The sequence below is a fragment of the Paramormyrops kingsleyae genome, chromosome 17 (assembly GCF_048594095.1).
Source record: "Paramormyrops kingsleyae isolate MSU_618 chromosome 17, PKINGS_0.4, whole genome shotgun sequence".
Lineage (NCBI taxonomy): Eukaryota > Metazoa > Chordata > Actinopteri > Osteoglossiformes > Mormyridae > Paramormyrops > Paramormyrops kingsleyae.
Window position 1 is genome coordinate 1,179,290 of NC_132813.1, and position 27,826 is coordinate 1,207,115.

General features: G+C 44.4%; 2 protein-coding genes across 4 annotated transcripts; both read right to left on the reverse strand.

Moving 5' to 3' along the window:
* Positions 1-43: 43 nt before the first annotated feature.
* vstm5 (V-set and transmembrane domain containing 5) lies at positions 44-5,252 on the reverse strand. 3 transcript variants are annotated; one of them, XM_072701170.1, is made up of 6 exons: positions 5,185-5,252; positions 3,916-4,752; positions 3,501-3,747; positions 2,537-2,863; positions 674-817; positions 44-435 (listed from the first exon to the last, which is right to left on the reverse strand). In XM_072701170.1, the coding sequence occupies exons 3-6, from the start codon at positions 3,574-3,576 to the stop codon at positions 404-406; spliced, it is 579 nt and encodes a 192-aa protein (XP_072557271.1). In that variant the 5' UTR covers positions 3,577-3,747; positions 3,916-4,752; positions 5,185-5,252; the 3' UTR covers positions 44-403. The 3 variants fall into 3 exon arrangements, with proteins under 3 accessions (XP_072557271.1, XP_023648358.2, XP_023648357.2); XM_023792590.2 differs by lacking the exon at positions 5,185-5,252 and having other exon boundaries at positions 3,916-3,976; positions 4,658-5,135; XM_023792589.2 differs by lacking the exon at positions 5,185-5,252 and having other exon boundaries at positions 4,658-5,135.
* A 1,475-nt stretch (positions 5,253-6,727) lies between these two features.
* LOC111833869 (high affinity choline transporter 1-like) lies at positions 6,728-25,841 on the reverse strand. The gene is made up of 9 exons (XM_023792553.2): positions 25,703-25,841; positions 13,865-14,052; positions 13,529-13,642; positions 12,900-13,055; positions 12,247-12,395; positions 9,107-9,250; positions 8,761-8,914; positions 8,282-8,499; positions 6,728-7,932 (listed from the first exon to the last, which is right to left on the reverse strand). The coding sequence occupies exons 2-9, from the start codon at positions 14,046-14,048 to the stop codon at positions 7,414-7,416; spliced, it is 1,638 nt and encodes a 545-aa protein (XP_023648321.2). The 5' UTR covers positions 14,049-14,052; positions 25,703-25,841; the 3' UTR covers positions 6,728-7,413.
* Positions 25,842-27,826: the final 1,985 nt, after the last annotated feature.

Sequence of the window (27,826 nt, forward strand, 5' to 3'; positions counted from 1 at the left end):
CACTCCTCAACCGAAAGGCCCATCTAGTGGTAATACGCAGAAGTGTCTCCAAAAAAATAATTTTATTTAATTCTCAAAGTACACTGAACTGATACATCCTAATGCAGATGTGACATGCTTAATGGAAATATTTAAAAAATATATTAAATACACAAAACCCACAGAAGACATCCTGCAAAAGATGGACGTATCCATGAAGATCTGTTGCCTGGACGTTAATTGCTTATGTGCATAAATTATGCATCAGGCTCCACAGGAAGTTCATGTTTTTTTGTATCCTAGAAGTCTTTCGTTAAATCCAACAGAAGAGTTCCTGCAAGAGGCTGAAACATCTCGGCCTTCTTCCAGTGCTCTCCTCATATTATTGTCCCCACAATGTGTGACCTTGTCGCCCTTCCTTGTCTCAGAGAGCCTGTAGCTCTGTCTCGTCATGTTCTGAAAATAAACAGCACAGTTACGGATCTTAATTGATTTTTAAAAAAATCAATGTACCTGTAACACACTCCTGGGCATTACTCTGTACCTAAAAGCATCCCTCTAATGGGCGTCATAATGGCAGCAGTAATTATGATACAATGTGATACATTTATTGTGAACGGCTGGAACTGCACCATACAAAGTAAGTGCAGAGTGGAAGTGTGAGAGGGCAAAGCGAGTAGCTGATGGGTGTCACCTGGTAGATGCCTCCGGTGGCACCACTCTTTAATCCGCACGGAGACCTTGTTTAGAAACCACATCAAAACCACAAGGAAGCCAGCCGCCGACCCCAGGATGGCGATGAAGACCGCCAGGTACTGCACGTCCTCAAAGAGCACCTCTGCCGTCAGAAATCAGGAGGCTTAGAAACGTAGCATACTGTAGCATATTGCTGATACTGAGACATGATCAACGTTTAACCACTTATGATATGAATGTCTGTGGGGTTTTGGATTTAAGTAGTTTGTGCATGTGTACCCTCTGGTGGGTTGCCATCCCATCCAGGGTGACCCCAGCCTTATGCCCTGTGCTGCCTGGGATAGGATCCAGGCCCTGACCACCCCAGGCCTTATGCCCTGTGCTGCCTGGGATAGGCTCCAGGCCCTGACCACCCCAGCCTTATGCCCTGTGCTGCCTGGGATAGGATCCAGGCCCTGACCACCCCAGCCTTATGCCCTGTGCTGCCTGGGATAGGCTCTAGGCCCTGACCACCCCAGCCTTATGCCCTGTGCTGCCTGGGATAGGATCCAGGCCCTGACCACACCAGCCTTATGCCCTGTGTTGCCTGGGATAGGATCCAGGCCCTGACCACCCCAGCCTTATGCCCTGTGCTGCCTGGGATAGGCTCTAGGCCCTGACTACCCCAGCCTTATGCCCTGTGCTGCCTGGGATAGGATCCAGGCCCTGACCACACCAGCCTTATGCCCTGTGCTGCCTGGGATAGGATCCAGGCCCTGACCACCCCAGCCTTATGCCCTGTCCTGCCTGGGATAGGATCCAGGCCCTGACCACCCCAGCCTTATGCCCTGTGCTGCCTGGGATAGGATCCAGGCCCTGACCACCCCAGCCTTATGCCCTGTGCTGCCTGGGATAGGATCCAGGCCCTGACCACCCCAGCCTTATGCCCTGTGCTGCCTGGGATAGGATCCAGGCCCTGACCACCCCAGCCTTATGCCCTGTGCTGCCTGGGATAGGATCCAGGCCCTGACCACCTCAGCCTTATGCCCTGTGCTGCCTGGGATAGGATCCAGGCCCTGACCACCCCAGCCAGGACCAGTACCCAACCAGATGATGGATGATTAGATGAATGAGAATCAACTGAATTCACCTCTATTTTATGTTATGTTGTGTTATTTTGTGGGGATGAACAAAAATAGAAAACTGTCAATTTTTTAAGTACAGACATAAATATTACTGCACAAAAGGTAAAAAAGAAAGAAATATATGGCATGTGACAATATTGTATTGGGTACCATTCATTCACCAATCAGTTGAGTGAACAATGTATCTGTGCACACTTGCTACATTGTGTATGGGAATTCAGCTTCTACATACTGGGGGGGGGGGTTCTTACCTTTGACTGTCAGTAGGATGGGGGGGGGGGTTCTTACCTTTGACTGTCAGTAGGATGGGGGGGGGGTTCTTACCTTTGACTGTCAGTAGGATGGGGGGGGGGTTCTTACCTTTGACTGTCAGTAGGATGGGGGGGGGTTCTTACCTTTGACTGTCAGTAGGATGGGGGGGGGGGTTCTTACCTTTGACTGTCAGTAGGATGGGGGGGGTTCTTACCTTTCACTGTCAGTAGGATGGGGGGGTTCTTACCTTTCACTGTCAGTAGGATGGGGGGGGTTCTTACCTTTCACTGTCAGTAGGATGGGGGGGGTTCTTACCTTTCACTGTCAGTAGGATGGGGGGGGTTCTTACCTTTCACTGTCAGTAGGATGGGGGGGGTTCTTACCTTTCACTGTCAGTAGGATGGGGGGGGTTCTTACCTTTCACTGTCAGTAGGATGGGGGGGGTTCTTACCTTTCACTGTCAGTAGGATGGGGGGGGTTCTTACCTTTCACTGTCAGTAGGATGGCCGCGTCCCGACTGCTGTCCGACTCATCGGTTACGGTGAGACTGTAGAAGCCCGAGTCGCCCACGGCGACGGCCAGCAGCGTGACGGAGCCGTTCTCATGCAGGTGCAGCCTGCCCACATAAGCCTCTGACGCGTTGTGGAAAAAGCCCGACCTCCAGGTGGCGACCCACTGCCCCCCCCTGGCCGACAAGAACATCCATCGGATGGTGGGAGTCCCGACACAGGTGAAGCGGACGGAGAGCAGGACGTCATCCCCCACGGACGCCTGCAGGCTCGACTGGGGGCTGTTAATACTGACGGCCTGCCCTGCCAGTCAGGGAAAACAATGTCACCTTATATCAGTCACTATCCAATAATACCAATGATTTACATATTACACTACAACTGCTGGATTAAGGGTTTCACTGCTATATATATATCTAAACACTCCTATTTGCCGTGGATATCTATGAGGACTTTGGAAGTGTTTAATATGCATTTGAAACGTGACCTATCAAGTCACACCCCACCAACCGGTACTTAAGCATTCCTATGTAAATTGAATACTTGCAAAATCCCTTTAATGGATTCAATTAAATCCCGAGGTTAAAGTTTAAAAGTCAGCTGATATGTATATTATATTACTTCAAACAGAATATATATGTGTGTGTGATGTATGTATATATACAGTGTATATTCAGTATATATATCTGTAATGCATCCACAAGACAGCACAAGGGCTTTGTGTTAGCTGCCGAAACACACAGATTCATTTCAGTTTCTATTCACACTTGCAGTCCTATTCTTAAAAGACACAAACAAAACCCTGGAGTATCTGTGTGGGTCCAGCTTTACCCTGCTAATGGACTTCCTGTTTCAGGAAGTCGCACCATGAGGAGTTTCAGTAGTACCACTAGCCCCCTCTAGAGACCAAGCCGGCACAGCGGGCCCCGTGTTTACTCACCCGAGGGACACAAGCCCATGTACAGCACCGCCAGGGTCACCATGGCACAAGGATTCCAGCCCCCCCGCCGCGACATTAGCTCCCTGGCTCCATTTAACGGGTCGCACCGAATGTCTGCCGGCTCATTCTCCTCTCCCGCTCCTTCTCTGTCGCTGAAACTCCCCGGTCTCTTTGGCCTTCTGTATCACGCCGACACAACAGGCTCCACGTATGCCTCCACCAATCAGACAGGTTCCTCAGACAATGCCTGAGGAGAAGTTGTGGAGCAAGTGAGAGAGAGAGGGAGGGAGAGAGAGAGAGAGAGAGAGAGAGAGCCTTGGCCTGTGAACCGACACACCCTGCAGGTTCAGGTAAGAACGATCAGAAGTGAAAAAAGTCTGACTATCAGGGCTAATCTTCAGTGCAGGAAGTTTACCTGAGCTCCGCCGCTCTTCAGGAGTGGAGAGATTTACAGGCCAGTCCTGCTCAGTATGACACTGGGACTCAGACAAGGGAATACCGGTGAATACCGCAAAGCAAAAGGCATAGTGGATGTGGACTGAAGTGTGTGTGTGTGTGTGTCAGATCTCACAGAGCTGGTCTGTAGCAGTCACGTTTTTTTGTAGGAATCTTGCCATGGTGAATTTAGTTGATTTATTTAGTAGAGAGTCAAGCAGACAAGAAGATGAAAATAAATAAAATAACCATAAAATCAACTCAAAAAAAGACAATGACAGATCCATTAGGTGTTAGACGTCATAGGGTATGTCTGCAGCCTGTATGTACTGTATCCCCCCAATTCCATTGTTTTTCAAACACAATGCACACGCCCATTCATGCCCCTTATGTCTGCCAAGTAAGCAATTAAACTTCCCGCACATAAACCATAAGGAGTTTCCGTGCAAGACATCCAGTAAAAAGAAACACACTTTGGAATGCAAATATTGCAAAGTATCGATTCCTGAGGTTGCTGGAACAGCGTCCAGTTTCTATCGACATTAGGAATGGGAATATAAAACATGACACGAAGGCCAATGCTGGCGACCTGTTTGTCGAGAGGCATAATCTATCAATAGCTATCCAGCTAGCTAGCCAACATCTTATTGCAATAATTATTGGTTTTTATTTAAATTAAATTAAAGTGGGAATTCGGAAATGTTGTTTTTCAGATTACCCACCTTAGTCTCTAGCAAGGGCGCATTTAGAAAATTTTGTATGGGTACGTGGCAGGAGGATGGCGTGATGTTCAGTGTTGCCAACTCTGGTCAGCTGGCTGGCGGGAGATTTTCAATTCGAGATAAGTCGATCTGCACACACATGCACAACATTTACATGCATGTAACAGTTTTGAAAACATGACACTGCGCCTAAAGCCTATTGGACGATTAAATGAATAAAATGTCGGATACACAAAGCTTTTTCTTCGTTTAAGCCACTTAAAATACATTTATATTTTATAAGTATTAACACATAAGCTTGTTTTGAAATACGCTGGGTATACGGTTTTAAACTACGCGAAACAGAAAAGTCATTTATATCATAATTGACTCTGCCCCGATCTTCCCGTCCAAAAGTTTTAACGCCAGCTGTTTAGTGGGTACGTCATCTGTACGTGGTACTGTGATGCTTTCACGTTCTACTTTCGGCTAAAAAATAATTTGTGTGACGTGAATGTGTGTGTGTGAGAGAGAGATTTGGCCCTCACATTGCAATAAAAACCTGTTTTTTTGCTGTCGTGGGGACCATTTTTTCGGTCCCACCAAGGGGAAATAAATGTTTATTAAAATTTAACGACTCGATATATCATTTAGGATAGTTTACACGTAGGTAGTCTGGGCACCTACGCCATGTTTATGCCGCCGCCTGTGGTCTCTTGAGTCATTGTTGAGTAGTTCTGTTGTAGTTCTGCTTAAAGGTCTTACTCAAGGGCCTAATGGTGTTGTGATTGATCTGCCTGGAGCGGGAATCAAACTACAGCAATTCATTAGACACAGGAGTCATAACCCCGTCGCGCACATTTAAGCTATAAAATCGTTCAAACAATTTATTTCGGGATAATAAAAGTCTTTACTGATTCTGAAAAAAATGCCTAGTGCACTTGTCTTTCTTAGTAACAGAGATGAGTACTCAAGTTGGCGATTCCTACTCGAATTGTTCTCGAGTCGCACAAAAACAGTGCGGATGAACGCGCATGACGCGGCGCACTGCCAGGGAAAGGTTGCTGATTCGATATATCAAACAGCGACATCTGGTGGTTTCAAGACGTTATCACACCAACACCGCCTGATTGAATAATATTTTGTGGGACTATTACAAATGTACGTTAGTATGAATTTTAGTGTTAACCAAAACAAAGCTAACCAATGTCTAGCCATTGTATGTGAATTAAATTGCAATTTTATATAAAACAATTAGAGGGAAGGGTTACAAAGACAAAAAGTACTTTATCTTTAAACAGTGTTTTTTTCTGAATGCTGATTTAGGGCATGTGCTTAAATGGTATTTTAATTGTGATTCTTACACTATTAAACATTATTAATTATTGCATTGCATACAATTGAAAATAAATAAGCCCTCAGAAGACATGTCAAGTTGGAAGCAGAGACTAGAGACTTGACTTGGACGCAAATTCAAACCCGACTTACATTTTGTAACTCATGAACATTTCTACATAGTTGATCTGCCATTGAGCATCATCTGTGCACTTTATATACATTGTGTGTAATTTAAGAAAATTACAAAATATTTAAGAAAGAAATACTGAATAAAAAGAGTCTTTGGAAGAAACATTGCATTGTTTGATGCACTTTTTTGGTTCCATTTCAAATGAGATAAATTGGATACAGTCATGTGACAATAAAATTAATAATTACTACAGGATGCAGCGAAGGTGTGTTTCTGCATGTGACAAATCCTTTATTTCATAGCTGAGATTTTTTTTTCTTTTTAAATGATTTATTTATTGAAAAATTGCTGTATTTGTTTAGTTTTCAATTAATTGTTTTTGAATTTAGATTCCTGGCCTAGAATTGAACTTGTGTTTTTCCAGACTCAGACTCAAACTCGACTACCCAACTCCAGTAATGCACTTGGTCTCGTCTCCCCCCCTTTGATCTCGGCCGTGATTTGACCTGGATTTGTTAAAGATGGAACACAAGGCTGGATGTAAGTGCAGCGGATGTCAGCATGTTCACCCTGAAAAGGATCAGCATTGTGATTATTGCTCTGTAATAATCAGCAACAGAAAATCATCCATATCAGGATTTATTACACATTTAATGGATTAACAGTCTTCATTGGGGGGCACTTAGCCATGGACCCCCAAAGGTTTTTTCTTATATGAACTGAAAACTTCCTGTGAGACCCCCCCCCCATTCATTAATATTTTACCACTAATGGAGCTGCTGTGGCTGCACATGTCAGTAAATCACTTTTAAAACACAGGATTGTGCAGAAGGAGCAGAGTTTAGTTTCCTGTTGTGTGGTGATGGCATTCTAGGCAGTATTCTAAATTCTAGGCAAATTCTAGCCCTTGTAGAAAGAATGCCTCAAATTTTCTCTGCTGCTATAACTGCTGGAGGAGGTTACTTTGATGAATCAAAGATGTGACATTTTCTTGCTAATAACAGTACTCAAATGGTGAACATACTGTAAATTAATTTGTTATACAAAAAATACTGAGTGCATTTTTAGTAAATGTTAAGTGAGTAACAGGCAAATGTAGAAAATTTCAATGTGTGCAAAAACTTTTGACTGGTAGTGTATGTGCTGTAAAATTTAGTAACAGTTTTAGTACAGTTTAGTATAGTTTGTAGTACAGATTAGTATGGCTTATAGTACAGTTTACCCTCGTTTAGTATAGGTACGTGCCAGGTAAACAGATCCTGCCCTTCCTCTAAGAGAAGGCAGAGTGCTGTGCGTATGGTCTGCTGCCTCATTCTGAACTCGGGTTCAGGCTGCTGCCCTCGGCCGCTTCCTTCAGAGGCACTTCCTTCAAGGTGGTGCTGTCCTTCTGCCTCAGCTTGAAGACGTCCCACTGCTCTGGCAGCAGTCCCCTGAAGAACAGGACGGCGGCCAGGCGGGACGCAAGCAAGATGGCGGCTAGCGTCAGGAGCACGATGGCCGTGCGGAAAGGGAAGGCCTGCACGAGGATGCCGTCGTGCAGACGGCAGCCCGGGAAGCCGATCAGGGCCGGCAAGCCCAGCAGCGGCTCCCCCGCCAGGCCGCGCAGCAGCAGTGCCGTGGCGAAGCCCACCGCGGAGCCGTAGCTGTTGGTGTGCCGAGGCAGGAAGAAGACGGCCAGCAGCTGGGCCAACACCACCGAGTACATGATGTCGCCGCTCATGAACCACAGCACGTACACCGAGCCAGTGCTCATGGCCAAGCTCGCCCCCAACAGGCCGAAGACCAGAATGCAGACCTTCAGGACAAGCACGATCTCCCTCTCGGAGGCCTTTGGTGGGGGTGGCGGTGGGGGGGCAGGACAAAATGGAATGAAAATCCAAATTCTGTAACAACTACAAGATTAATTGCTTTTTAAATTTATCTTTCTAAACACAACCCCAGTACTTTGACTTTGTTTTGCATGACAAGAAGTACATGATCAATAACTCAACTGAGACCATCCATCCTATCTTTCTCATTTGTAGTTTCAATATCCAAGCTCTGGTAATATTTTATCTAGCAACACGAATGAAGGTACCGCCCATGTTACAGGGAAGGTTGCCATGGTGACGGGCCCTCATGCACGCTACCTCATTCCAGTCTGACACCCCTAACCCTTGAATTCTGTGGTCACTCACCTTCCTCCTGATGATGTTCTTGTAGACGTTGCGCGCGAACAGCGACGAGGCGGACAGAAGGGCCGAGTCGATCGACGACATGACGGCGGCAGCGATGGCGCCGATGCCAGCGATGGACACAAACAGCGGGCAGAGATGCTGCAGGGCGATGGGCAGGATCATGCCCGCTTTGCCCTGCTCGTACGGGGCGGGCAGCCCGAAGCTGGTCTGGTTCCAGTCTGCGGGAAGCAAGACAGAGTACCATGTGACTTTGGTCGTGGCGATCCATGTTTCAGTTTGAAAAACACAAACTAAAAAACGGGGCGAAATCCAGAGGCTGGCTTGGTAAACATAAGGACCACGTGGCGTTACTACAAACACTTAACAACCTGTGTTATAAGATGAGCTCATTCCTGGATAAAAGCCCGACAGGAGCACGTTCACAAAGACCCCATTTCTGAAGAACGGCATGGTGTGGAGATGCAAAGGGAGGCAGGTACCAGTGGAGGCGGCCACAGCGCCTATGAGGACGGGCGGGATGGCCAGGACGAAGCAGGCAGCCGCCGAGACGAAGCAGGTGATCTGGGCCTTGGCCACGCTGCCGGTGGCCAGGATTCTCTGGTAGAAAGCCTGGTAGCAAACCCCAGACATGGTCTGAAAGGGAGAGCCGCCTGAATGTGGGCCGAGCCGGACTGGGCGCAAGAACCTACAGCGGTCACCTGGTCTTATCTAAGGACCTTCACTTATTCCTGGAGCAGGTCCGGTCGAGTACCTTCAGACCTGGGTCTCCCTTAACCACTACGCCACCTGCTGCCACTATCCTTCATAGCGTGTCACTGACTTTACCAGCAGCAGCAGGTCATCCAGCCAGATGCCCACGTCCCGCAGCTGCAGGCTCCCCAGCCAGGGCACCTGATACACCTCATGGACGGCCGTGAAGACGATGCTGAGCGACGCCGGGCTCTCCAGGATGAAGGGCACGCAGAGCCACTGTGAGATATAGAGGAGGGTAGCATACTGGCTTTAGGATATGCACTCATTTTACATGGGTAATCAGTACTTATTATGTTTACACTGTTTGAATATTAAAAGGTATCTAATGAGATAAGAAGAGTTAATTTGATGGTTGTGGGGAGAAAATTTATTGTACAGCAGCATAGAAATAAATAGAGCAAAGGATAAAGTAACAATAAAAATATAATAGAAAAGCATAAAATAACTTAAGGAATAAGAAAACTGTGCAGATCAGTGTTGTAAATACCATGCAAATAGCAGTCGGGCGAATGGATATACGTTCAGAATTCAGGTGCCTTCAGAAGAGACAGCACTGTATTCTGAACGGATTTTGCATGTATGTTAATACTATATAATGCATTATTAAAGACACCAGAGTAGGGGGAGAGTCTGGTCTTGATTCCATATATGAATGGATTCGGTTTTGTCACACGCTCGCGTGAATTTTTACTCGACCTTGACTTGGACCCAAACACTCGTGACCTGGAAAAAAGATGCTCCCGAGCCAGAAACTGTCCGGTTTGCGCCCATAAACTATGAGTTTCTGTGCAAGACGTGCAGTAAGAGGCAGACTGCGGAAGGCAGACACTGCAAAGCGACAGACGAGGCTTTCGATTTCTATCTTCTACAAATACAAAACATTTAATAAAATGCTTGTTTAATAATAAAGCCTTTGAACAAACCTTTGGATTCTTTTAGAGCAAATTCTTTGGTTCCGGACCCAGTATTTAATGTGCCCAGCATGACAGTCAGGTTACAGTGAAATTAATAATGATTACAGGATGCAGTGGAAGTGAAATTTTGTTACATTTGCACTTGACCAATCATTTATTTCTTAGCTGAAAATATTTTTTAATTATTTATTTAATATGAATGCAAAAAATCAAGGTTTTTTTAGTCCTCAGTTTAAAGAAAGGTTCCTGCTTACAAGCACTACTGGGTGCGTGTGTCCGGGGGGTTAAACCACTTTAGTAGCCGGTCCCAACACTGGAGTGAACCATTGTAATCAACCCCAGATTTCACATTGCTTGTATATTCTTGTTAACTCAATAATAAAATGCCATTTCAGCGTCGGATATGTTTAGCTAACAATAAACGACTATCAGTACATCATCAGGTCTAGGGCTGCAACAACTAATCTATTAAATCGATTATTAAAATAGTTGGCAACTATTGGGTCTACGTTATTATAGACGTAAGTACAGTGGCTACCCCCTAATTTGGGAGCAGTAAGCTAACCAAAGCCGCGGTGGCAGTAAAGCACCATTAAGCTGGATGCCGACCGCCATAAAAGAAAAAGGAGACGAGAACCAATGCCGCGCCTTCAGTAGCTTACGGGATGAATTCTGGAAGAATTGAAAAAAACGTTTGAAAAATGGCTGCATTCTTACCACTACACCACTGCTTCATTTCTTCATGATAGAAATTTACAGTAATATCAAATGTTGTAGTACTCAAGACCAGTTTTTGAAGGTCTCGATCTTGTCTTTGTACTCGTTCTTGTCATGGACTCAGGATTTTATTGAGACCATTGAGAATATTCCTATTAAAGAGCCGTTTACTGTCGAACTGGATAACTTCTCACTTCAAATGCAACCAATGACATTACTGCCGACCGTATTACCCGCCCCGCCCCTTCACACACGCACATGTGTGCGCACGAACACAGGTGAAGTCGTGGTTGCCTGGAAAAGATGTTAACACAATCGGCTATTATCAAATGTGGCTACATATACCACAACGTATTTACCCTACCATTCTATTAATTAATTTTATTGTCTATATAGCGACTGTTCATAACAATAGTCATTTTAGGCTACCTTAATTTCCTATAGAACAGGTCTATATCTTGTCCTTTTATTAAACAAACTAAAGAGCCTTCTGTTATTTGTCTTATTTACAGTTCATCAATGTAGTATGGCCACACAACCGGACACGTTTTAAAACGAAATTTGTCTCCTGCCGTTCACGGGTTTTTCTTCACCAATCGTCTTATTTGCGCCGTTCAGTCACAGAAGTCTATGGCGTTTCACGAGAGCGCAAGCCGGCGCATTTTTAGCGTAAAATGCGGAAAAGGCTTCCTCTCCGCAACAAATGTTTACTTTGTTTGTGCGTAATACATGCAGACACACTCGCTCGCGTGCTCCCCCCCCCCCCCCACATATGTGTATCAACATTAAATTATTATTTAATAATATGTGGCAGCAGCGGTAGTCTGTGCTTTTACATTAAAAAACTGAAGTACTGAATACATTATCTAAAGCACCATGCTGGTTGCACTTTATGAAAAAAGATTTTGTGTTTTTATTACATTGATTCAGCTGCTACAAAACTTTCATTTGTTTGTACTCTTAATGTAGAATACATTTATTTTTTTATGTGAGTTGCCGGAAACAACCTTTGTACAAAGACAGTTTGGGTCATTTAAAAATGCTGGAAATCAAATTGGTTTTGCCCCCCCCCCTGGATTAAGAATAGATTAATCGAAAAATAATCGACAGATTAATCGATCATCAAAATAATCGTTAGTTGCAGCCCTAATCAGGTCTCTAGTCACGTAAATGTTTAGGAATTTCTGGATTTGGAAGCGGACTTGGCTACCCAAGTCGGTATCGTCTTTGACTCCAGTTTTACTTGGTCTTGACTCTGACTCGATTTGTTATAGATATGGTCTTGAGCAGTACTCAAATAAGGTGGACTTGAAGACAACTCTGATGGACACTACACCAGGCCTCAGCCCTGACCGCTGTGCCTGCTGCATGCATGTGCATGTGTCCATATCTATGTCTGCATGATTTCCTTCCAGTTCAGGTTTGTTGATATCTCTAAATTCCCCCAATGTGTGTGTGCCTGTACATTGAAGATGTTCACTTGCATGCCTTTAGCATTGTCACTGAGATGGTTTTAATTTTTCTGGTATCTCCATGTTCATGCAGCTTTTGTGCTGCAGGAAATGCGACAAATGCACTCACTAGCCCCAAAAACACAAGGAAGAGCTGAACGACGTCAGTGTACGCCACTGAGTACAGTCCCCCCAGCAGCGTGTACAGGATGGCCACCACCGCTGAGAGGATGACTGCCCAGTGGGAGGCGATGTCCAGGATCACGCTCATCGTCCCTCCTGAGGAGAGACGGACACCATGAGGAGAGAGACGGACAGCACAGAGGTCCAGCTGTGCTGCTCAACTAGGGTACTATAATTTCTGAAACATAGCAGACGTGATGGGGAGCTGAAAACAACAGAACCCTGTTCAACATGTTTGCACCATTTAAAGGTTCTTTAGCTCCAACCTTTAAGAAGACTACATTCATCCATCCATATTCTGTGATCACTTATCCTATTCAGGGTCGAGGGGGTCCGGAGCCTGTCCCAGAGGCTACGGGTGCAATACAAGGGACAGTCCAGAATGGGGCACCAAGATCGCAGGACTACATTCTCCTTTATTTTGTTTTACTCAAAAACTTTCCAGCACTCTCAAACTCACATCTGTGTTTTCTCGTGGAGTATTTATTTGGGGGGGGGGGGCAGCAGAGGTGGGGGTTGCATAACCTGCTGAACATCCCCTGAGTCCCCCAAGACTTATCGTCAGGCTGAAGTTCAGGTAACGGCCCCATGGATTCTCACCTAGAGCAGCGAGGATACAGGCCACCCAGAAGACATCGGCCAGCACCGAGGGGATGAACAGGATGCTGGTCAGCACGTCCCCATACTTTTCCTGAAACGGGTCCATCACAGTCACGTAGTTCTTCTTGTGCACAGGTTTGATAAAGAAAAGACCCGCTGCGGGAATGACAAAAAACAAGCAACAAAAATGGCAGCCGTGTACCAACTGCTGCCTGCGACTGATGAGTCAGCGATTAAAATGATGACAGTGCTGAAATTTTTGGGGCCATGGTAACGGTGAGGTTTCTGCATCCTTATATTTAAGAAAAAAAATATTACCCTTTAATTAAACAATGAACTCGATATTTTCCCCAGTAACTGTATATTTAGCTTGGCAGCAACATGTTAACTGAACCGGCAGGGATGTAATGGTGCACAGTATATTATACAGTTATTGGGAAAAATACAGCTCATTGTTTAATTCAAGGGTGATGTTTTTTTTTTATCATTATTATGGTTTATTATTATGGTATGAGATTGTGAATGACAAGCCGGTAACCTGGCGCCGCTGTCATTCACAGGGATCAGTAAGTCCAAAGCAAGGTATCCTGCAGTTGTTCAGACCCAGGCGACTACAGCACATCTCTTACCTACAATGAGATTGAGGCTGTAGCCAATGGGGGCAATGGCCCAGGACAGACCCCTGTCAGGGAGGTAGATGACCTCAGCAGTGCCCAGGAGGTAGCCTCCTCCAACCCACGTAGCTTTGGAGAGACGGGAGGATGGTTAGTGCACTGACGTCTCCTCGCTCTTATTAAGGTGCAGGAAGATGGATAGGAATACTTTCCAGAGGGACTCTAATTAATGTGATTCTGACTACATGTGTATAAAACCCACACAGACTCTGCCGGCTTCCTTAGATCTTTGAGTCTGTGTGAGCTTATCGGTCACAAGCCCTGTTCTTCAGGATGTGTCAAGGTACCCACCAGTGGTGGTCAGGATGCTGACCCAGATGCTGAGGTTCCTCCCTCCCACCATGGTGACCTCACTCTGGTTGCCCTTGCATTTCCTCTCCTCCTTCTTGGCCTTCTTGGAGGCCCACAGCCCTGTGCCCAGGATGGCGAGGTAGAACACCAGCACAGAGAGCAGGCCGGGAACATTTACTGCCATTTTTCTTCAAAACACAAGCAGAGAGACCCATGTCCCTTTCAGATGACTTTATCCGGGTCCGGAGCCAACTGACTATCAGAAACCGCTGAGTATATATCTGTCTTATGGTTCTCCTAACACCATTTATTAGAAAAAAGGCTAAGTTTTACCCCATTTCCTCCCCCACATAAGATAAACGTTATCCCGGATACCTTTAAGACATGTGGCCGAAAGTTTAGGTTCATTTAAAGAATGATCCAGACCTATTTGACGGATCAGGTATCAGCCATGCGTGACCGACCCATGTCCTAAACTTACCCTAAAAAGCTCCTATTTCGTGTTAAATCTATTTGTACAATCAATCGCACGACAGCTCTTTCCCATTTTATATGTGTTTTTTTGCGGCATTCAAATCGAACGCTAACGCTGCCCCTCAGTCTTTTTTGCTACTCAGTGGATGTGAGTACAGTGACGTCCGCCAGATATGACGTCATGCAAATACCCTTTGCAGTACAAGAAGCGAAAGATAGGACGTGACAATCGGGGAGTATTTTACGCTTTTAACAGAAACCAGTAGCACAACGATTTGCAATCTTTGTGAAATAAAGTTTTGAGAAGTGTTTATAGTGTTTAATGGATAATCTCACTTAAAGCACACGCAACTGTGTCAGACAAAAAAAGGCAATGGATGATTCGGGAGTCGCTAACTTAGACTGTTTTGCGAACTCGCTGCAGCTTGCGATACAAGAGGGGCTGCCATCGCAACAAAGTGTAACTGGGAGAAAAATTGTGCTCAAATTTTAAGCATTCGACACTTGTGAATACTTGCTTTGAAGATATTCATATTGAAAAGCAAATGCCTCATAAATGCTTAAAACGAGACGTACAAACGAGGTGGAACAGTACGTTATGTATGTTTGTAGTAGCCTAATGAAATGTCACATTTTTGCCATATATATTTATTAGCATAAGAAAATTAATATATAAAAGTAAAAAGAGCTATTGTATCGGAATCGGTAGTTGTGTATCTGAATTGGATCGGTACTGAAAAAATGTGGATCGGCCCATCCCTAGTTTTAATCAACAAGCTAGGTTCTCACATTCTCCAAAAAGTGACAGGTCAAGTGAGCTGTGCACCAAGCTTTGGAGATTAGACATTATTCACCTCTGCTGTACAGATTTCTCTTCCTTCCATATCCCAATATACATAAACCACATTTCCAAAGCAAATTCCTGTGGGTTTTGGCGGGCTCCCCACGCTGCCGTCACAGTGCCATCACGGTGCCGCTCAGATTAACGTTTGTCCTGCATTCACTTTTGAAACATCCAGGCAGCTTTTGCTTTAATCTGATTTCAGCCTAATTTACCTTATTTCCAATTCATAATTCACTTTTCTTTCAGTTGTAGATGAGAGGACGTGCCGTAAATTTCTTCATCAGGGTTTGGCTGCGGACTGTTGCGGTCGGCGCGCAACTAACCCCGATTTTTATGTTTAGCGGACAGCCGTCCAAGATAATTGTTTAGGTATTTCCGATAGGTGGCGGCGTGGACTTTAACAGACCATTGGTCAACAATGATTTTTCATATTGTGCAAACATTATACCAAGGTATACAATATTTTAAAAAGCAGCACTATTTTGCCATTCTGGCGATAAAATTACCCAGTGGGGGGGATGCAGGCTAATTTTGTCGTAAGGATTTCAGTATAGCCTCGGTATGACATATTACAGTAGTACCGAACAAGCATAGACTAAATACCTTCAAAACTGTTGAAATGAAATGAAATGAAAGTTTACCCGTTTCACTACACTGTTTGTTTTTGTGTTTGTTGCAATACATATGCCCTCTCCTGTTCTGTGGAACGTCACTGCTGTATGCAGCACCAACCGCAACCAAATGTGAACATATTGTAATGCTGTTTTTGGAGTCTCAGCGTTAACGATTGTGGCGTCACCACTACAGCACACGTCACCACAACCAGTGTTGCCAACTTAGCGACTTTGTCGCTAGATTTAGCGACTTTTCAGACCCCCTTGACGACTTTTTTTCAAGAAAGCGCCTAGCGACAAATCTAGCGACTTTTGGACAAGCCTTAGCAACTATCCAAATGTCGCCAGTACTGTCCTGTAAGCGCGAGGTCTTGCTTTCCAGGTACAGTTACTCATCTCCCTGTGTCTGCTCTGATCAGTGAGCGCTATCTCCGGCTGAAAGGAGCAGCATATTCCCGTGACCGCACGGCAGCTGACATAGCTGTGAATGAGCTGCGCATGTGCAAACGGTGTTGCCACGGACCAATCACTTACCTGCTTCTCCTTTGCTTGAAATAAAACTATTTAATTTGACCGTTTCTTCTTATTTTTTCTCATTTATTTATTTTTTCTTCTGATGCACTTATATTACTCACTGTTACAGAGCTTAAGTTCATTCCAGTTTCTGAACTCGTCTGAGATCGTTTACTGAGCTACATCTGATTGACTGTACGTGATTCTACTTACTCATACACAACGATAAACTTCATTAAACCTATTAAACTCATATACACATAAAAAAAACATATATACGTATAATATAAATGTTGTCTGACAGAAAATATGTAACGTAATTGATAGTTTTAAATTGGACACGTGAGGAAGGATTAGGGAAAACACGCAAAATGCCAATTGCGTCATCAGTATGCAAATATACGCATGACGTCATCTAACGACATTTGGCGACTTTTCGAGCAGAATTTAGCTACTTTCCATTGAAAATAGTTGGCAACCACAACACCCACAACAGTTGACCACAACACCCTCCACTCCCAAGTGTTCTCTGCTAGCAGGCCAATGAAGTGCGGCCCCCCAAAAACTGTTCCCGTCCTGAACAAATTTACAAAGAAATAACCAAAATACCAATAAGACCCTTAAAGAACACACAAAAATAAAATCAAGCCGATATCAATAGCCAATTGATAAAATAACCTGAACAAAACCACAAAACACCAGCACCAAACAAAGGCGAAATCGGTGAACTTGAAGGGGGGCTTAATGATTTACACACCAGGTGAAAACACCGCACTGGCCCTCGCCTCCGACAACCGCCACAGAAAGCTAAGAACACAACATTAATAAGCTTAAAACAAATCGTTTAAAATAACAAGCCCAGCCTACCTTGCCACAGCCTACCCAAACTCAGACACTAAAACCAGAGAACCCATTAGCCAGCACATAAAAAAAACAGCCCGATAAAACATATACCTCCTGCTCGACACAAGTAGGACGCCCGACAATGAAGCAGCTGCTTAAAACTTTGTATACTTTAGTGTTATTCGATTTAGTAAATAGTTTTAAGTTAAGCGAATGTATATGTGTATTTCTTTTTGTCGCTGCTTCTTTTCTTTTGCCTTACGTTTTTGGATGGGAGAGAGCAAAGAGTCAACCTTAGGCTCCATTTTTGGATTTGGACACTACAAGGCTTCTGATTGGCTAACATGGCAGTACGGTTAGAGTCATAATGCCGCCTGTTATTTTGGCATGCTTTTGACAGCGCATTTTTGCGGTTTCATGTGGACGGAAATTTTTTAAAAGACAATGTTTTTTTAAACGGAGGAGGAAAAACACCGTTTTAAAATATACCCGTGTACGTGTGGACAAGGCATATGTTTCAGACCGTATTAAACATGGAAGCCAGACTTCTTCATTTTTCGCGCCCATACAGAAAAGTAGTACCGGCTCCTAACAACCAGAACTCTATCACTCCACTCCCAAAGCGTTATATAGTTCCCTTATCTTTATGTAATGTATAAAAGAATCAATAATAAAATAAACATGAAATTATAAAATAATTAATCTTAATGAAAATAAATCTCTTCTTACAATATGAACACAAGCTGCCGCACACACAATTGTCCGCAGCCGAAAATTTTCATGAAAGTTCAGGCAGGAAATCGAAGTACGAACTGCAGGGCTGCCAACTCTCGCGCATCTGGCGTGTGCAGACTTGTCTAAAATTGAAAATCTCACTTCAGCTGTGGAAGTAAAATTGGACATTAGTAGGCCCAGGAGGGGAGGCATATTGGGTCTGTTATGTCTTAGGCCTTAGGCAAGAAGAGATTGTTTTGAATACTATGTGACCTCGCTTTGTGATAGCTGCCTGCAGTTGGCTCCGCAGAAGCTCGGACCTTGAAGAGGCAGACAGTGGAGCAAAGGGGGGGAGAAACCACTTGCAGGAAGAGACTCGAAGCCGCCCCAACTGGTGCACAAAGAGTTATAGCTTATTAAAGTAGTTGTAGTCAATATATAATATGTTACACAATTGATTGCATCATGTTAATCATACTTATGTTAATCATACTAATCATATGTTAACCATGTATTTTCAGCGATTCAGGGACAATACGTCAATGTGTTAATCATTAATCAATGGAACACCCAAACATTAACAGTGATTCAATGTCATATAATTAATATCTATATACATATCTCAAGTAGAGTCTAGAAGCCGAGGCTGTCTCCAGTAAGTTCCGTACAATGGGTGAACTTTACCTTGCTACCAAGGTGAACCAATGGAGCAGGAGAATTGTGTTTGTTATACGTTTCAGCTTAGTTTGTTGATGTTTCATGACCAATCAGGCCTTAGAAGGCCTGGGAGTTATGGTTTATCTACTGGTTACTTTGTGTGCTGGGGCTGACTTGGTACCAAGTGCCAGAGTGTGATGGGAGCGCTTTGCTGAACTTGCTGGAATAAAAGAGATTTTCTTTACTCGCCAAACTAAGAGGTCCAGACTTTTATTCTAAGTGCTTGATTTATAATTTTTCTACCACAAGCCACCTGAACTTAGTTGGCAACTTTGACCTGGCCTTTAGAAGCGATTCTTCCTCAGTTCTGGTTTATATATTCACCTGCTAAGCCAAAAAACCTCTTATTCTGAGCGGTAAATCCCAGGAATGACTGAACAATCTGCATAGTGATAAAATATACAACCAAAAAGCATGAAAACTCTCAGGCAATTGCTGCAATTCACCTTGATGTAGGAGAGAGATAAGCAAGGTGCCATTTCTCAGCCTGTAAAAATCACCAACGGCCCCATAAGTCAAAGTATCTTTGTCACCTTCCGCTATATGATCTATGGGTCACACATTGAAATGCAAATACAGTCTTAATGGTCAAGTGCAAGAAACTAAATAGTGTAGAAATAAGAAAGACATTTAAACATGACAGATTGAAAAATAAACATACAAATACAATTGACTGAGCAGGAATGAGCTATAATAGATTTTGGTTACAATGTTGTAATTTCAGTGCATAAATGCATAAGTGGTCATTGCAGAAATAAAACTGCTGATCAGTATCTTCTAGATGTCAAGACTGTAAATTAAATGCGTTAATGATGGATATTCAAACACGAGATTGGTGTCCTGAGGAGAATTAGAGAAAACTTCACAATGTGCACCTTTACTGAGACATTCTGCAGTCACAGGAAGGTGTCTGTGTCCCTGAGCAATGTTACTCCACTATGACGAGCTCCACCTCCAAACCCCAGACAGCTCCGCTCCTGCTCCCTTGTATGTCTCTGTGCTGCTCTGACCTTTTTACAGACGTGGGATCTGACACCGTTTATTGTCACCAGTCCAGGCAGCTCAGTTAGCTGATGTGGTGAAACTGAAATGAACAAGTATGTTTTTTTTCTTTCTCATATCCCATTTTGCTCTCCATTTTTAAAAGCTTAGGGCCTGAGTGCAGAGTCAGCTGTCCATCCACAAGCCCTAAAAGGTTCTCCAGAAGCTCAAAGGCCCAACAGATACTCTGACAAGTATGGGATCTGGACCAGTCACCTTCCAGCCACAAGGTCCGAGGCCTAACCCCCTGATCCACAGACCACACACTTCTGCTTTACCTGAGCAACTGTCGAAAACATTAGGCTGTAACCTCAAGCTGCTCTCCCATCTGGAGGCCTAGTCCTCCAGAACGAAGACGTTTTCTCTCAAGAAATAGAGCATGGATGCTTGGATGGGTGGAGCTTGTCTTCGTGTATGAGAAAGACTGTGAAAGGAGCCGGCCATGGCATTTGGTGGTTTACATACAAACAACTGATTTAAAGAGTGTGGAGAAAATGTTGCTCTGTTAATCTCACCAAAGTGTAGTGATGTGAGAAACAGGCCCGTGGCAATCATGACCTGCTTTGTCAGGCAGCCCTACAAATGTTTGATCAGCTCACTGCGGCATGTTTGGCACCATGCAGTAATCTGCCATCACTAATTAAGGGTAATTAAACACCCTGTAATTCTGCTCTCTACTTTTCTTAGACAGCTACATAGTGACAATTTATAAATGTTCTGGTCACAAAATGTTTCTTCCAAAGTATCTGCAATTGAATATTTATTTACACCTGTTCTCCTGTGTTTTTGCATAATGTAAATTTTTGTTTCAGGTGTCAGCGGAGACATTTTTTCTGACAGTTAATGTTATGGTTCCCCACCACAAAATGTGGCATAGACAGCGAGGAAAACAGTGTTTCTGCCCCCGGTGTTTTGTGAGACCCAATTATTCATCCATCCATCCATTTTCTGAAACCGCTTGTCCTATTCAGGGTCCGTAGCCTCGGAGGCTACGGGTACAAGGCAGGGAACTACCCAGGATGGGGCACCAACCCATTGCAAGGCACTGAGGCCCAATTAAATCCAGCAATTTGGAGAACCAATGGGGTGTCTGCTGTGTAATGATGTGTGGCAGGTCAGACCAATGGGTCAAATCTCCTGTTTGTTGACAGACTGAGGCTCGCTGTCCTTTAGGGCCCCATGACCAGACAGTGGCGGCGTCTGAGTGACTCCAGTTACTCACCATGACATTTGCCTCCAGGGTCAAGCCATTATTTCTCCAGCATAGTCTGTATTTAAAAAGCATGGACTATGAATCTCAAGCAATTAAATGCACTTTGACACAGTGTCTGAATAGAAATTGCCTTGCAATTATGCAATTATCCCTATGCTTCCGGACAGATACTGGTTTAAATAGGAAACAGCCGCGGGTTTTAGTACAGCCGAGTCATGTATAAAAACTGGGCCTCATTTCTCGGTGTGTCTGTTGAGGCCCTGGTGGTTAAGGGGGAGAGCTTGTGACATAAAGGTTACAGGTTCGGGGTTCACATTTATCAAACACCTGAGTGGAGCACTTAGCCCAAACCAGTTCACTGGAACGGCACTGGAACGGAGCAGTCTGGGGAGCAGGCCTGGGGTTTGTTTGGGCTTTGAGGTTTGTTCTGAGAGCCAAACTGTCATAAGGGGGAGCCACTGCTCTATCAATCACAGACAAGCCAATCTAACATTAGGCAAGGTGTCCCAGGAGACTACGTGAGGCCCAATCTCCTGCATAAACACTTCTCCTTTGCGGGCATTTACTGGGTCATTTCAAGTAATCTCCAGAATGAGTAAAACCTTCTGAAGCCATTAGGGGGCGCTGTGGACACCATTCAGGTGTGACAACAGGGAGGCAATAGACCTTCTGTGTTCATGCTTCCAGGATTTCATACTCTTCAAGTTAAACAGCTGTTTGTTCAGTAAGCACTGAACTGCTGGTCATTTTAAATATTCTAATCAGACCTGTTTCATATACAAACAACAAACAAATTTATTTTTTTATATCGCGTTTTCACAACATTACATTGTCTCAAAGCGCTTTACAGCATCCCCACCCAAAGCCCCCAGTGAGAAAGCCATAGGCGACAGTGGCAAGGAACAACTTGGAAGGGACCAGACCCAAAGGGGGAGCCCATTCTCCTGGGGCTATCGTCAATCTCTGTGCACCTGAGCAATCATTATGTTACAGTCAGTAGTGAATGAAATTCTACAGCACATGAATGTAAGAATGTCCCATATGGTCTAGCTGTGAGGAATCCCGGTTTTCACCCAGGTAGCCCAGGTTTGACTCCCCACATGGGAAAGGAATCTTTCACTCTGACAAAAGTACTGGCTTGGCTTCCTCAAAAGCAGGAAGTGCTTCTTGTCGTGGGAAGGTCTTCAGTTCAAGCCCGGCCTCAGCATGTCTGTGGGCCCTTGAGCGGGGCCCTTAACCCCCAGCTCTCTGGGTGCTGCTCTGGGTGGCTGCCCTTCACTGCCCAGCTTGAATCTCTCTCATGGATGGGGGAGGTGAAAAATGAATTTCCCCATTGGGATCAATAAGGTATAGTCATTTTAATCATAATCAAGTACAGTAGCGTGTCCTCTTAATGTCTGGTTCGTACTTCTCTGCACAAGCACAACACTCACGTATCCACACCTGGGGTGTCAAACTCCAGTCCTGGGGGGCCGGAGCCCTGTGCTGCTTAGTCCTTTCTCTCTTCTACCACAAATGTTTCACCTCAAGAGCTGTGTGGTAATTAGCACAAGGAGCTGAATCAGGTGTGTTAAATGAGGAGAAACCCCAAAATACTGGAGTTTGACAGCCCTGGCGTACACGGAAACGTTCATATTTCTCTGGTGAAGCGCGTACTTTGCACATGTGAACAACATATTGTATTTATAGTTTCTACAGACACTTTCCAAAAAATTAGAAGAGGAAAATGAGGTCCACCAAACCCAAAAACAAAGAAGAGCTGACAGCAAGCATCAAGGATATCTGGGCTTCTATAACTCCCAGGCAATGCCACAGGCTGATTGCCTCAATGCCACGGCGCATCGAGGCAGCGATTAAGGCAAAGGGATTCCCAACCAAGTGTTGAAGATTGACATATCGTTTTGAAAGTACCATATTTTGATTGATTTGATCCTAATTTCTTTCTTTACTGAGAAGTAAATGGTGATGTCTTCACAGTATTCTAATTTTTTGAATTCCTGTTTTCGTGGGTTTTATGAGCTGGAAGCCCAAATTATGTAAGGAATAATTGACGACGGGCCGTTGAATTATTAGAAAAATAATGCACACCCGAGGTGCCGTTACACCTCGGGTGTGCATTATTTTTCTAATAATTCAACGGTCCGGAGTCAATTATTCCGCTTATACTACGGTTGCCACACCTCAAGACATCGATCAGATGATATATTTCAAGGGATTCGTCCGGTTTTTCTACTTAAATCGCTATTGTGAGTAGGATTATTTCTTCCGCATCTCATCCAACGACTCTTTTGCTAGTTCCAAAACGTCATTAGCTGTTGTTTTTTGGTGTTTTCTTCGTGTTTTTCTCCCTCGAGTATGTCTAGCTGTTCTTCGCTGATCGTTTTATGTCTTTTGTTGTTGCTGGCTGCCTTTGATGTCCGCTTCCGTTCATGTTGTTTTTCATCTGGACTGTCTAATACTGCTGCAGCCCAGTTGTTGAAAGTTTCATATTCACCGTAAATATTAAAATTTACTTTCGGAAAATCGTCTGTCATGTTGTTGTTTTTGTTAGTCCTGTGCAGTGTGTGCTGTATAGGTACTGTATGCTAATTTCCGTTATTAAAGTTAACTATGCGAAGTGATATGGAACTGTAATACGGTCAAGAGAGCTGCCTGGAACTACGTTCGCCGTGCGTTTCCCTGAAAATAATTGCACACCTCAGAACGTTCGTCAGCCAATCAGATTCAAGCATTCAACGGTCCCGTAGTATAAGTACAAATAAACAACTAAGTACTTGAAATAGTTTAAGTTGTGGGCCCTGAATCTATGAAAGTTTAATGTTTTGAATGGAATTATGGAAATAAATAAACTTTTCCATGATATTCTAATTTTTTGGAAAGGGTCTGTATGTTCAAATTCAGAGAGCCAGCTTGCAGGGTTGCCAACTTTTGCCAGCTGGCTGGAGTGAGATTATCAATTCGAGACACGTCTGCACTCACATACACACACATGTACATGTTTGTAACAGTTTTATTACCTTGTAAATAGTCTGTATGGTTTGCAATCTACCCAAACTACCACAAAGCATCCATGTTGGTATTTAAACTTAAAGTGGACGCTAGTGAATCGATCATGCTCGGTGTGTCCAGAGCTGTGTGTACACAGCTGCACAGGCTCAGATTTGATGTGCAGCAGCCGTTCGTCCGCAGAGGTGCACAATGATGTCAAATGCATCATTAAACGTTCGAGTAGACACGTCCGCTAGAACGCATGCGGAGAAGAAGCAGCCTTAAGTCAGTGCTGAAATGTCACTTTCCTTTGTCAGTCGTCAATGCTGAAATGTCACTTTGCTTTGGATCCAGAAGGGGGCAGCATAGCAACCCTTGCAGCCCTGCTAAAAGATGTCAGCTCAATGCTAATATGTTGAGGGTGGCTGTGAGACATCCTATAATTTTACCAGGCTGCATTAGTAAATTTGAAATAATTATGAATAACTTGCTTAATCAAACGTAGATCACACTGGTGACTAAAAAAGGAAATAGATCATATTTTTCTGAGTTTCTTTTAATACTGATTAGCCACATGAATGGAAGAAGACAGACCCTCTACTGGAGACAACCTTGAAGGAGATGTCATGTCATGTTTGTTTAAGCGATGATTTAATATCAACGCATTCATGAATGATTGTCTTCATCTTTGTGGTGCAAGCTGTAACATATCTCTGTTTGTCTAGATCAGGGGGGCCCAGTCCTGGGGGGCGGAGCCCTGTGTAGCTTAGTTCTTCCCCAGTTCCACCATAAATTATTCAGCTTAAGAGCTGTGTGGTAATTAGCACAAGGAGTCGAACCAGGTGTGTTAAATGAGGGGAAACCCAAAAATGTGCAGGGCTCCGGCCCCCAGGACTGGAGTTGGGCACCCCTGGCCTAGATTTATGTGGGTGACTGTCAAGGAGCCGTCTCAAGAAACAGACATATTCATATAACCAATATGTGGATTCATACACAATCTAACAGCATTCCCATTACAAAGTACAAAAAAGACAAAAAATCAAATGTATGCATCCTTCCATATTATTAAATCCTTAAGCATAACTGCCAATACCAGTGCAGCCAATCAGCAGAAACCCAACATGAAAATCAAATGCTGAGACGTCAGGCAGACAGAAGCTGTGAGTTTTCTGTGGCTTCAGACGTATCTGGGACATGTGGGCATGGTCTTCGCATCACGCGATTCCCGTCTTTAACGAAAAGGAGAGCATTTTCAGGGCTAAAAGGTCGCCGTTGTGAGTGAGATAAGACGGGCCCGCAATGACAGCTGTGTTTTTCAGCCAGATTGCACAACCTAGTGCGCTTACAGCTATGAGTACCTGCACGGTTGGGGCTCTGCTCTGTTCTGGCATTAAACAAACCCCTGATAAATGCGAGTTTTACTCCTCAGCTGTTTTTTACATCTAAATTGGGATTGACATTGACACAGAAGGAGGGTTTGAGGCATTCTCACTCAAATGAAATTCAGAAAATAAATGACAACAAATTAGCATATTCCTAGTCACATTCTGTCAATGAATGCACTAGATTAGGTTCAGCACATACTGTGGTGTTTACATTACATCTGACTGTAATTCCCTCAAAAAGTACCAAAAACTTACTGTGATCTGTGATCTACACCCTAGGTAACCAGTGAAGCAAATTCAAATAATTACTATTAATGAATTCAAATATGCTATCTGTCATTCATTTCTGAGCCCAGCTGCAGTAAATGTGAGGAAGGTCTGATGTGATCATCTGATTCGAGCAGTTTCCCAGCTTCTTTGGTGGTATTCTCACGGTTTAGATGTTCCTCAGTTCAGGTTCTCCACAGCTTCTTACCATGACGGCAGCCTTACCTGTCTCTTGCGCATGCAGGTTCCACACAGACACCCGAACAGGCCGTTGAAGACCTGCAGGAGACACAGGAGAACCTCCAAGCCCCCCAAGGTCAGCAGGATGGAGAAGAGGGTGATGTTCCAAAGAACGACATTCCTGGGCTTCTCACACTCATCCCAGAGGGTCCGATTGAACAAGTAACTTTGGCTGTGGGGTGGGGAGGGGTGGGAACAGACACATGCAGGGGCAAGTCATGAATTCCTGTAGAAGAAGCGGTTTTGGTCAGCTGCGACATACGAGGGTGAAATATGAAACTGCAGAGGAAAACAGAAACAAGCACAGCTGTGTCAATGTCAGCGCCCCTTGGGATGGACGGCTCACAGGCGCCCGGGACCTTACTCTTGAGTCCGGTTGAGGAAGGGGTACTCAAGGACCCCGCTGCTCGTCCAGCAGAGGGGCCCGTCTCGGAGGCCGATGGCCGCGACCACCATGCAGTACAGCGAGCCCACGGCGCCCACTGCCGACATCACTATGGAAACCATCATCTGGGGAGAAACAACGGCCAGCCCTTTTTAGTTTAGCCCCTACTCTAACCCCAAAAGGTCTCAGAAATTCTCTGCTTTTGTCAACTGACCCCTCCACCATTATTAGGGAAAAAGCTGAGCCCTATTACTGGTTGTCCTTCCATGCTGATTTGGATATGGGGGTGGTATTGTGACACGGTACCCTTATACCTCCACTCTGCATGTATAGATGTTCTCGCATGTTCTCGTATGTTCTCATGTGGGTCTCCTCTGAGTACTCCAGTTCCTTGTAGGATGACCACCTATTCCGTGTCAGTGAGGACATTTTGAGCTACTTTAGGTTTCACAAGCTACTTTAAAACTGAAAGGCTCATGTGCTTGGCTAAATAGTTAAGTTCTCCTTGTGCTTTGACTGGTTTGTTTCCTTGGAAGATTCATCCAGCTGTCTCACATTAACATTAGTGACACATACATGATTATAGGTGACTGGCCAATCAGCACACAGCGAGACCCTGGTGCATAAGTGAAGTATGGGCCCTGTTAATTGAATTTAGTGATCGGAGGTCATTGTTGACACCACAGCACACAGCAACAAAATGTGTTCTATGTATTTAACCCATATGTGACGTCATGACAGAGCAGGGTCAAATGAAATAGATTAGTAAAGATAACCAGTAATGATTTGTAAGTATTGATTTCACATACTTCCGTATCAGCAGTCAAAGACCAGGATATCTTTCTCCGGAAATACTCCTTGGTCTGTTTTTACAACACATGGCTCTCTCATAAACATCATAAAGGTAAATTACTCCTGGAATTAGGTTTATTACCAAGGAAAGGGAGTGCTGAGATTATTCTCTTGGCTGTCCATAAAACAAGCCAGATCTTTCTGCCCGGCGAGGCACCCAGATGCCCAGCCAAAGCCCAGCAGGCCACAGCATGACCCCCCCGCACCCCCCGCATGGCCATCATGTCACTTACCCCACACCGGTTAGCGCAACAGCCATCTTCACTCCCTGCGGCCCTCATCACCACGGCAGGCAGAAACACCTGCATCAGATCACCAGGTTACCATCAGACCCGGCAACATGCACATCATGCCTGTACAAGCACTAGCCAGCAGGTGGCGCTTGGTTGCGATGCTTGGTGAGATGTAAAACCTCTGTTCCTGCAGGAAAACATGCAGCAATCCTGTATGTATTTTGTTTGCATGCACTGTTTCTCTGATTCCCTTCCTCACTCGAAAGACATGCAGTCAGGCTAATTAGTGACTCTGAACTGTCCGTATTTTATGGGCTGCCACCCCTCATGACCCTGCCCAGGATAACCAGATGGATGTTAATTATATGGGCAAAATAATGCATTTCCATTCCACAGCGGAGGTGCATGACCTTTTCAGGACAAACTCTGTGACAGCAGCAGTGAGTCATCCAGTTAATGAATAAATGGGAAGGTTATGAATCAGGCTATGAAGAGGTGCTCACTTGTTCACCTAACTTTGTCCATTTGATCTGAGCCAATGAGGTTGTCTATTTGATGTGAGCCAATGAGATTTTCCATTTTGTGTGACCAGTAAGGCTGTCCATTAGTCAGAGCCAGTGAGATTGTCCCTTTGGTCAT

Coding starts and splice junctions, on each gene's coding strand:
- vstm5 (XM_072701170.1), bottom strand. CDS start 3,576: ATGTCGCGGCGGGGGGGCTGGAATCCTTGTGCCATGGTGACCCTGGCG. Junction 818..2,536: donor CATCCTACTGACAGTGAAAG/GTAAGAACCCCC, acceptor TTCTGACGGCAG/AGGTGCTCTTTGAGGACGTG. Junction 436..673: donor CCACCGGAGGCATCTACCAG/GTGACACCCATC, acceptor GTTTATTTTCAG/AACATGACGAGACAGAGCTA.
- LOC111833869 (XM_023792553.2), bottom strand. CDS start 14,048: ATGGCAGTAAATGTTCCCGGCCTGCTCTCTGTGCTGGTGTTCTACCTC. Junction 13,643..13,864: donor CAGCATCCTGACCACCACTG/GTGGGTACCTTG, acceptor GTCTCTCCAAAG/CTACGTGGGTTGGAGGAGGC. Junction 7,933..8,281: donor AGAACATCATCAGGAGGAAG/GTGAGTGACCAC, acceptor CCCCCACCAAAG/GCCTCCGAGAGGGAGATCGT.